The sequence below is a fragment of the Simochromis diagramma genome, unplaced genomic scaffold (assembly GCF_900408965.1).
Source record: "Simochromis diagramma unplaced genomic scaffold, fSimDia1.1 OVJJ01000596.1, whole genome shotgun sequence".
NCBI lineage: Eukaryota > Metazoa > Chordata > Actinopteri > Cichliformes > Cichlidae > Simochromis > Simochromis diagramma.
This window is the reverse complement of record NW_024387245.1, coordinates 18,270,494-18,281,340: the sequence shown is the minus strand read 5'-3', so window position 1 is coordinate 18,281,340 and position 10,847 is coordinate 18,270,494. Positions and strand designations below refer to the sequence as shown.

The 10,847-nt window shown below is 36.8% G+C and overlaps 1 protein-coding gene across 1 annotated transcript; it reads right to left on the bottom strand.

Annotated features, from left to right (window-relative positions):
• Positions 1-254: 254 nt before the first annotated feature.
• On the bottom strand, positions 255-10,637 carry prkab1a (protein kinase, AMP-activated, beta 1 non-catalytic subunit, a). Its single transcript, XM_040000433.1, has 8 exons — positions 10,506-10,637; positions 8,992-9,195; positions 8,696-8,865; positions 8,350-8,443; positions 7,658-7,772; positions 7,287-7,420; positions 7,021-7,089; positions 255-2,762 (listed from the first exon to the last, which is right to left on the bottom strand). Exons 2-8 carry the CDS (start codon positions 9,139-9,141, stop codon positions 2,685-2,687), a joined length of 810 nt encoding a protein of 269 aa, XP_039856367.1. The 5' UTR covers positions 9,142-9,195; positions 10,506-10,637; the 3' UTR covers positions 255-2,684.
• Positions 10,638-10,847: the final 210 nt, after the last annotated feature.

Below are 10,847 nucleotides of genomic sequence, written 5' to 3'. Positions count from 1 at the left end.
AGGAGCAGTTGTTTAAAATCAACAAAATAATGGATCTGAAACATTATTAGAAGGAAACTGGTGCTCACAATGATCTATGCCACATCAGCTAAACCAGTAGGGAGCAACTACCTGGTGTCACTCTTGATAAAGTACATCAGTAAAACAAGGAAGGATGTGTGCGATGGCACCTATATAAATCTACACAGATGCGTACATTAGTTTATTTGGAGTACATGCCCTAAATTAAAGGCTTATTCTCTCTCTCTTTTTTTTTCTTTTTTTTAACTCTTGTCTAACTTTTGACTGGAATGGTCATAACCACAGCTAAGACTAGTTTTCACAACAAAACAATGTAGGAAAAAAAGCTATATTGGTGAATAGTTGACAAAACTTATTTAATGTGCTCAGTATGATCATCGCTAAATAAATAAACAACAACATAACACAAAAACAGTTAAGCTACCACAGTGCATTTTGTCTTTCTTTGACCTCAACATTTACATTCTTGATTGTGCCGCTGTGGTCTTCTCAGCCACGAGAAAGACAAAAGCAGCGCGTACTTATCTGAGGTCTTTCAATGAGGTTTTCTCAGCATTAGTAATCATTTTGAGTCCTTACATTTTTGTCTGTTTTAATTACAAACGTGTTCATGTTCTACCACATTCTGCTAAGAAAAGATAAAGTTGAGCACTGCAAAGGGCAGTCACTGGAACAAATAGAGGCAGATTAAGTGGGAATGGAGTGACATTACCATACTAAAGAGATGCACTGTAACTGGTAATACAAATTGTGTGCATAATCTCAGAGTTGCTAACCTCTTATAATGTTTAGGTTAATCTATAACTGTAATGCAGGTTACAAGAATTTACTGAGCCAGTATTTTCAGTCACAATATAGACATGGGTACCATCACTTTGGGCATCACTCAATGCCACTGTATATGCACTTGCCTTAATCATTCCCTTCCAACCTTTGAAAAACCAAAATGTACCAAATAAAAAAAGGGGAAAATTACATTACACATTAGATCTTGACAAATTAAGTATTCAAATAAAACAATCTTTACTGACATACATTGTGTAGTTTGTTAAGAACAAAACAATCTAACAACAATCAGTAAAAACCAAACTCATTAACCCTCCAGGGCTGGATTCAAAAATCACAGCAAAGATCATAGTTACAATCATTCAAGTGTTCCCTTAATTGTCTTAGCACTATATAGTATATATAAATTAGTAGTCATTTTGGTACTTAACAATATTTAATAAACTAATAAATATAACATTAAGAAATTAATGAAAAATAATTTACGACATTTCCTTCATTTTAGCAAAGTGTAGTGTAAGATAAGATAAGATAAGATAAAACTTTATTAATCCCTCGGGTGGGTTCCTCTGGGAAATTCGGTAAGTGTGAGAGAAGCTGTGCTTTTCTCTTTGCTGCTTTACTGTGAAGTTGTTTTTAATTAATTAGAGCACAACTTTTCATTTTATTAAAATGCACTAAAAGCTTTGCAGCATGTGACGTTAACAAACAAAATGCCAAAAGACAAGCTGGCACAGACAGCACCTTCAACTGCACTTTTCTGTCATCAGCTGACTTTGCCAAATCAAAACTAATACACAGAGCACTGCAAACAAACCAACCAAGCAAACCTACTGGTGTAGGAATCATGAAATGCCTCCACTTACTCTTTACTCCTGGCTCCCTGCATGCTTTGTTAGTTCTTGCTATTAAAATGAAGCTAGTGGGTGTTGGTGGCCAAAGATTGTATATTAAAAGCAGTAGTGCTTTAAACCTGTAATCTTTCCAGCACGGGAAAAGCCTACTCATTGCAAAAAAGAAATCAGATTTTATGGAAGTAAAATAACCCTACTTTTCTACTGACTTATGACCACCGTAAACACTTTACTAATGAGTTTATGCTTTCAGTCATCTTATGTAATACTAAATTATGTTCACTTTGGAAACTGCAGTCGCATTCAGGGTAAAACTAAGGAAAAAGCAGGTTACTGTAAGAGCACTGTTGTGTATGTAATGACTAAGTGTCACAACCACCACTCGTTTGCCAGTTTAAAAAAGAAAAAAGAAAAGAAAGAAATAATACTTGAAGTACCCAACATCAGGCTTCAAAACAGGTGCCCAAAAACTACGATGTTCTGTATAATTACTATAGTCTATGTTACGTATTAAATATTCCTATAGTAAACAGAGTAACACAGAACTGAAGTGAACACAGTGACCCCATTTACCCACCAATCCAATCCAGCTATTAGTTAGTTGCGCTGATATATGACACAAAAATCAGATGTGATGTACTGCATGGGAAAAGCAGCATCATCACTTAAACTTCCTTTTACAGCAGGCTTCCTTTAAAATAACTCTTTTCTGTCTGTTTTTCAGTAAGTGGCTGTCCAACTGAATCATTTGTTATTTGTATGTATTGCTTTTAGTGTATTACTGTAAAGCAATTACTATAACCCTCAGTCCAAATTTTTTTCTGGGAATCAAAGTCAACATTTTACAAACTTAATTTGTTCCCTCGTGCTTATTCAAGGCCGCTTCTTTTGGTCAGAATGGATCTAACTGGTGAAACCTGGAAGGAATATACACTAGATTTTTTTTTTTAAAAAGTGTGGCTAGCACTTTGTACACTCGGTGTACAGTTAACAACAGCTCCAAATATAGAAAAGAATGCTTCATCAGATGGGCTTATAAAGCAAGGTGGTGACATATTTCTTCTTATAGCGATGTGTTGCACTGAGTACCATCACTCCGTCCTGTGACAGAAAGACACAACACACAGGAAAAGTCGATTTAAAACCTCACACAATGCATGCTTTCAACTAGGATGGAAACAGTAGCATCAGTCTTACCATGTACAGTTCCACCATGCTATAAGCCAGTATGGTTAAACTGTAATTGGTAGGGCTATGGCTTTTTTAAGACACACATGAAACCAGAATTGCAGCATCATGGTTGCAGGCCTCCCCATACCAGTCAAGTAGCAGTTCACACCCAAGTCTGTTCAGACTCGCATATAAATTTACATAAAGAAAAAAAAAAAAAAATGAAAGAAGAAAATACTGGCAACCGCCAGCCTCCTGGTAGGCACATCTATGGTATTGATTTCAAAATCCTACGTCACCTTGTTCTGAAGTTTCTCGTATTAACAGTGTTGGGTTTATCTGGGCACAAACCCCGCTGGAACGTGAGACCAACAACTGCACGACAAACAAGGCAAGAAGGTACTCTCCGTGTTTGTGGCTTGCGAGGGAAGTCAGCCAAAGTTGAGGAAAAGATTCCTTCACCTGAACTCAACCAACTTCAACTGATTCCTTCGCTAGAGCCCTTTTTATTGTCAGCAAGCAATCATTCATGAATATGCAATTACAAATACACGTGACATTCTTAAGCAGGCATATCTGAACAACTAGTGATGGGATTTCCGGCTCTTTTTAGAGAACCGGCTCTTTCGGTTCGGCTCATTAAAAAGAGCCGGCTCTTTTTAGAGAACCGGCTCTTTCGGTTCGGCTCATTAAAAAGAGCCGGCTCTTTTTAGAGAACCGGCTCTTTCGGTTCGGCTCATTAAAAAGAGCCGGCTCTTTTTAGAGAACCGGCTCTTTCGGCTCCGAACTGGCTCTTCAGGTTGTTTTGTTGCTTTAATTAATTTATTATTAACAATAATATAAAATTATGCACAAAAGGAATTACTAATGTAAAAAAAAAAAAGTGGTTTTATTTATATATGTTTATATATAAATATATGTGGTGGCCCCTAGAGACAAAACACGTACAAACTCCAAAAAGCACATACAAACTCCAAAACACATTTCTAGCATGAACTGAACTTCCAAAACAGAGCTACCTAGATCACTTAAATTACACAATTGAAAGCATGAAAGCATATGTGTATTGTTTATGTATATATACACAAGCATTCATATATAGTCAAATAATTAAAAAAAAAAAAGTTCATTTACCTGTTATTACCACACACCAAATCCAGTCGTTGGTACTTGCTGGCTTGTGTAGCCACGAGGTAACAAAAGCTCAACACTGCCCCTAGCATCCTGGAGCACTTCTGTTGTCTTTTGTACGTGCTTTGGAGTTTGTACGTGCTTTGGAGTTTGTACGTGCTTTGGAGTTTGTACGTGCTTTGTCTGTAGGGGCCACTGTAAATATACGTTTATTTATTCACTCCACATAAAATGTAATAAATAAATCATATAATACAAAAATCAACTATTCACATTTCAACTTCTAACTATTTAAATTTTCAGCTTTTTCCTTTTACAAATTTAAAGTGAGACAAACTGTGTGTATGCTTCCTCTCATCTCATGGTAAACAAGTGCACAGAGAATCTTATCAGACCTAATAAGTAGGGCTGGGCTATATCATACCGTTCACGGTAATACCAGTGTAATTTTGGGCAACGATAGGAAAATGAAATATCGCGATAGAATATGGGTAAAACGCACATGCGCAGTGCCTATGTTTACATACGCACATGGCGGCGATGCAGAATGAGAAGAGCGAAAGCGGATCGTTGAATGAAACAGATGAACCAGAACTGGTTTGTAAAAATGCTGCAACTTCAGTGGTGTGGAACTGGTTTAGCTTTCGTCCGTCAGACACACAACAAAGCACTATTTTTAGTAGAGCATGCTAGCAGGCCGTCGTTATTACCGTGTTGTTTGGAAAATACGGCACACTTAAAATCAATCCTTTGATTTTTCTGAAAATCAACAGAGCCCCTTATAATCCCGTGTGCCTTATGTATGAATTCTGGTTGTGTTTACTGACCTCGAAACGATTTTATGTGGTACACGGCGCTCAAAAATCTGTCAAATGTTTCAGTACGACTTTGCTAAGCTACGAAGCCGCACCGCTTGATGGATTGTCGGAGCATTACGGCTATCGTAGGCAGGAGCCTCGCGGAGTGATACGTACTGCGCTTCGACATAATATTACCGTATTATGTGTATAACCTCTTTTTAAGTTTTGTGGATATCATACATGGTTATGCTGAGGATATGTAGGCCAATTTCCACTGGAAATGCCTTTTGGTTAAACTGTCAGCAGGGAATTTACACTGTTACATTTTTATATAACTTTAATGCACATAAAAAACAGCTGCTTGTTTAAGTGAAAATACATTGATGGGGTTTTTTGCACTAATAAAGTTGTGGAGTTGTAAAGTATTTTGTCTAGTGTCAATTATATCGTCAGTTATATCATTATCGCAAATTTTCAAATGTATATCGTGATAAATATTTTTGGTCATATCACCCTGCTCTACTAATAAGGATATGATTTTTATCAGCACATAGATGATTATATATTTCTAAGCATAAATGATTATATGTTTCTAAGCAGAAATGACAAAATAGAAAATATCACCCTTCTGAACAGACTTTCAGAAAACATGACCTCAACTTAAAGGTCAGAGGTCATGTTTTCTGAAAGTCCTGTTCAAAAAACTTTTAGTAAATACACTTATGGCATCAATTTGAAGGTAATGTGTCACCTTCTTCTCAAGTTATCACATTCACAAACTTGAAAGGGTGCCCATGGTGGGAGTCCTTCATCAAATCACCTCTTCAATAAGCTCTGACATGAAGTGACATTATTTTGCAGCATTAGATTAATAATATACATTATAAATAAAATATATCAATTAAACTGTATTACTATTGAAATGTGTCAGATATATATAGTAAATATATATCTTTTTTATATATTTAAAAGAAATTTATAAAAATAAAAGCTTGCTTTTTTTTCCTTTTTTCTTTCCACCCGCCAGTAACACTGAGTCACTGACCTGGGAATGTTAGGCTGCAGACTGAATTATCCTAAACATTAACTATTAACATTAATTATTAACATCTACACTATCAGAGTGTCTGTTTGTGCAGCAGGAAACGTGGCCTCAAACCTCAGTTCTGAGAATGGTGATATGCTCACTTTTCTTCATTGCAGCCACCACATGCTCCTTTAAAGGTTACGGACACACACGGTAACTCATTCACTAGCACATTTAAACACACAGACACACATGGAGGTGCACAAAACACACACATAAACACACTACCTCATCCAGGAGAAGCAATACTGTCAGAACTTTTTTTTTGCCTCCTAACGTAACAAAGACTTCCAAGAAGACCAAGTAAAGGCTATTTTATATTATGCCTGATTTTTGTTTGACATTGCTGTACTAATTATTGTTGCATTTGATTTCAACATCTCATGAATACAATGAAAGGGTTTATTTGTTAGTTAAGTTTTAAGCTATTAAAAGCACTGCAATTTCTAAAATTGAACTGTCTGAACAGTTTGTTTTAAAGAACCTATTAAAGGACAGAAGTATTTTTTAAATCGGATTACTCAACCAAAGATAAGACATAATTAAATAATGTGATGAATATTCAAGATTGTAACTTAGCAGCATTACTAATATATCAACAGTCATTAAGAAGATGAGAAATTACAATTAGTAAAGTTTCAACAGAGCCACTTAGATTGTCCCCAAAATGCAAGTTTTTCTCACAGGTCACACTAGTGAACATAAAGTCATTCAAAAATGTGTTTAAGCTAAATACAGCAGCAGTTTATCTGCTTCATGTACAACTACTTAACTACATTACAAGAGAAACCAAATGGAAAAAAGTGAATATCTGACCACCCACTACCTGAAATGGAAAATACACATAGTTGTTTTCCACTCCTTTTTTTTTGTTGACATGCAGACATTTGCTGTGGCTATCTTGAAATGCAAGTAAAGTTTGTTTTTCCTGTCAGAGAGTTGAAAGAAGGAGAATTATCTGTCCTTCATCTGTTCTTCTGTCCCATTTATCAGCCTTTTTGGCAATGCATAGATTCAATCTGCTGTGCCAACAACGTGCAAGCTTGCTAAAAGCAAAAGCAGCAGCAGCACACACTTTCTGTTAAAATGCTTACAAAGCCGATCAAGTTTTCTCACACGCTGCCGAAAAACATCAAACACAAAAATTTTAAAAGTCACCCTGAAACCTTACCTTAATGGAAAGTGCATAGAGGTGGTTGAGCATGACATGGTTGGGTTCTGGGAGCAGTGCAGGGTCACACTGAAACAATGACAAACAAAACAACAACATTTAAAATAAATGATCTGTATTATTTATTCTTGTGGATGCATTTTTTTTTTTTTTTCACAATTTTGTTGTACGTGTACAATGACAATAAAGGGCTATTCTATTTTTATGAAATGCAGGCAGGGGAAAGTGGGAATAAGCCAAATTCATCTCAGATTACAGCTACTTACAGAAATCCCAGTGTCTTTGTTAAGGATGACCTGTAGAAGGTGAGGTGGAAGAATGGGTGGAGATTTTAACTTCTCTTCCTGTTTAGGGACATAAGGATCCTGATGATATGGCCCAGGAGGAGAGCTAGAAAGGTCTGAGGGGGGAAAAAAAGGGGGAAACAGTATGACAAGAACATTAAATTATTTTCAAACCTATAGATTTTAACAGCAATGTTGAAATCCATTAAAAAAGGCAGGAACAAAAAAAGTTGGTCTTTAAAATGAATGAAGATTCTTTTTGAACACTTTTATACCCCTGCTTTCCAGACATGTAGTCTGGATCAGTAAATGTTTAAAAAAAGCACAGATAAACAGTGGCTGTCAGCACTCACCTGACATGTCAGAGCATTTCTGCGAATCCACCATTAGCGCATCAAAAACCTCAAAGTCAGTCTTCTTTACCTGAATGATATTGTTGACTGTGCCTAGCTGACTGGTTACAACAGGCTGTTAGGAAACAGGAGACAATAAAACTCACAAATAAAGCTCAAAAGTATAGACCAAAAAGACATAATTTATATAATAGCAGGCCACTGTTTGCTTTAACAAGCATCATGATGTGAAGCAAACCACTTAAGCCTCTTAAACTAATGTCCACTCATGACTACTCTACCTCTAGTCACGCCCCTCCACTGCACCATTTGTCCTGATTACCATGTGTGTGCTAATATTTTATACACTTGTTACTATATTTCTGAAGAGAGAAAAAAAGATGTTTATTGTTAAAGCATGACATCAGATAAGGTGACTCAGATACATGCCTGCTGTCAGTCATGAAGCCAGCTCATCATAACCTACACTAGTGGCCTTAATACACTCACAAGTTATTACTCATAATGTAATGATAATATTAATGCATTAGTGAATATATGCTTTTGTCTACCCAGACTTTACAGGAATGGCAGAGCTGCAGTGCCTTTAAAAACTGAAACTGCTGCAGATTTTGTGTTGAGGTCTAGGTAAGTAAAGTAAAATATGCTTGTTTGACAACAGGTCATAAATGACTGTGAGAGTAACGGCTTACCTCAGCTGGGTCGTGGGTCCACTGACCATCCACGTAAAATTTGTACTGATGCTCCCCCTCAGGTAGATCGACAATTGCCACAAAGGTGTTCTGACTTTGATAGATCACAAACAAAAGAAAATAAAACATTTGGCACACAGGTAAGTTAAACCAGCCATTTACAAAGAAGAAGAACTCACATGTACCTATAATACATAGATTTGCCTTCTTGGCTTGTTCTAGTAAACCTTTCTCATATGCAAATAGGAATAAAAGAAATCTGTTAAAACTCGAGTTTAAATCTCAAAAGATAAACAGCCAGAAATTCAACCTGAAAAACATGTTCAGATTTATAACGTGCTCTCACCTTCTAATAAGGGGAATTTTGTTGGCCCAGTTGTTGAAGGATCCAGAGAGGTAGACCTCCTTTCCATCTCCTTTCCAGCGAAAGACTGTCGGCCGTTCCAGAGTTGGTGCTTTGTCATCTGATTCTAAGTCTTGCTGCCAAGCAAGGAACTCCTCTTTCTCTAAGGGTGCCTTAAATGCACATCATACACAAGAATATTGTTTATCAACAAGGATTAGAGTTTGAAGAGATCTACAGGGCCAAGAAGGCTATAAATTCTACCTGATATGCACCTCTAAGAGAGCAGCCCAATTTACCTTTATGTCCTCTCCATGAAAAATATCAGCATCCTCTGGGCTATCCATGAGGATTTTTGGCCTCTCGCCCTCTTTGATACCTCGGCTGTCCCTCCGCTGCGCCTTCTCTCCATGGCCCATTGCAGCCCTCTCACTGCTTGTATTCCCCATGGCTTTGTCTTCTTGAAGGCTGTTACAAGGTCACTGCAAGTAGAGTTGATTCAGCTGTGTAAAGAAAGCCGTAAAGTCAGAAGAGACTACATAACACCTTACAGATTTATTTATAACTGCTAAAGGCTTACTGGTTAAAATGTTGCTTTTTAGGCCTGCAACTCTCAAAAGAGACATTTTTAGGTACCAATGCTATTTATAGTGACTTCTGCAGTAGAACAAGCTGAATCATGTGGGCAGACTACAACTTTTCCATTTCTAAGTGTATCATACTGAACAACTATGAGTTCCTTTATTGACTCCAAAACAATCCCTGGGACGTTAATACCAGATATCTTGTATATGTTTCAGTGTCAACTGTCTTGTTATGTTAGTTTAAATGTGATCCAAATAAAACATGTCTTTCAGCATGATACCTAATTCCTCTAAAGGATGGGTGTATTTGTTTGAGTATACCATTCTCTCTGGAATACATTTACATTACTGCAGGTCATTTATAGGCCTATAAATATAACACTGTTCCTTACACTTTTAGCTTACACTCAGTTATTTGCAATATAAAAATACAATTACAGAACAAAAAAATTTTCTAGCCAACACTCTAACCACACTTTGTTGTTCTTTTACTTATAGAACAACATCATGGAATCTGCACTGCCTGCTCTGTCAGTACACACAAGTAAAGGTAAGACAACCTTTTTAAAAGAACAGCAGAAACCATAGTTACAGTAATGGATTACAGTATTGACCTCATAATGTTATACAATGAAATAAAACTCTACCTGAAACACTCCCACAAGTGACACTGGAGGTTTTAAAGTCAAATGATGTTTTACTGTTATGATACCTGCCAGTTTATTTTATTATAGGAAAAGTATGAAACTGTATTTGGAAATACCACTGAATGGGAGTGTTACTGGAATATTCTAGTACCCTGCAACAGGAAAACATTCTCATTTCAGTTTCCTTAGAATAACTTGGCTATTTTTGGTTATATGATGATATTTATGGAAGACGATATCAAACAGGTGTGTACATGTATGCGCAGCGTGTTTAGCTCTTATCAGCACTGTGTTTACATACTAGCATCAAAGGTTGTGACATGCCTGCGGTTATGTTAGCTCATCTTAACGTCTAAGCTCCATTCCAACTTCCTGTGGCCTCATACTCTAAATTATTCCAAATAAACACGAGGCTGTTGTAAGACACATGAAATAGAAGCTATGAAATACAGCGTTACTAAAGCTAACATTGGGTAACCTACTAGCATATGTAGCCCAAACATGCTACCTGCTTCGACTTAAAAGGTGACACCAACTAACTAATACAAACACCGACAAGAAACGTAGGGTTGTTTTGTTTACCTGAGAAACGTTTGCCGTCGTAGATATCGATGTCGACCTGTCAACTACCTTCCATCCCGCACGAAAACAAAAACATTTGATCCTTCTAGCAGAATCCGGCCCCTGTTGCGCATGCGCACTTCATCCAAATGCAAAATATTAATGCACCCTGACCTCGTGAAAAGCAAAATATTATCAATCACTACTACCGTCGTTTATTGTCTCATAAACTACCCTTATCCATAATAAATCTTTTGGTTTAATGTTCGACTATTATAACCTTTTACAATTTAATTCTGTATAATGACAGACGTAATGTCACGTACTCAACACTAGATGGAAGAGTGGGTCAAGTAGCCTGCA

Excerpts from the sequence above, each read along its gene's own strand:
- prkab1a (XM_040000433.1), bottom strand. The coding sequence starts at position 9,141 with ATGGGGAATACAAGCAGTGAGAGGGCTGCAATGGGCCATGGAGAGAAG. Across the intron at positions 8,444-8,695 it reads AAAATTCCCCTTATTAGAAG|TCAGAACACCTTTGTGGCAA; the intron begins GTGAGAGCACGT and ends GATCTATCAAAG. Across the intron at positions 7,090-7,286 it reads ACAAAGACACTGGGATTTCT|TGTGACCCTGCACTGCTCCC; the intron begins GTAAGTAGCTGT and ends TCATTGTTTCAG.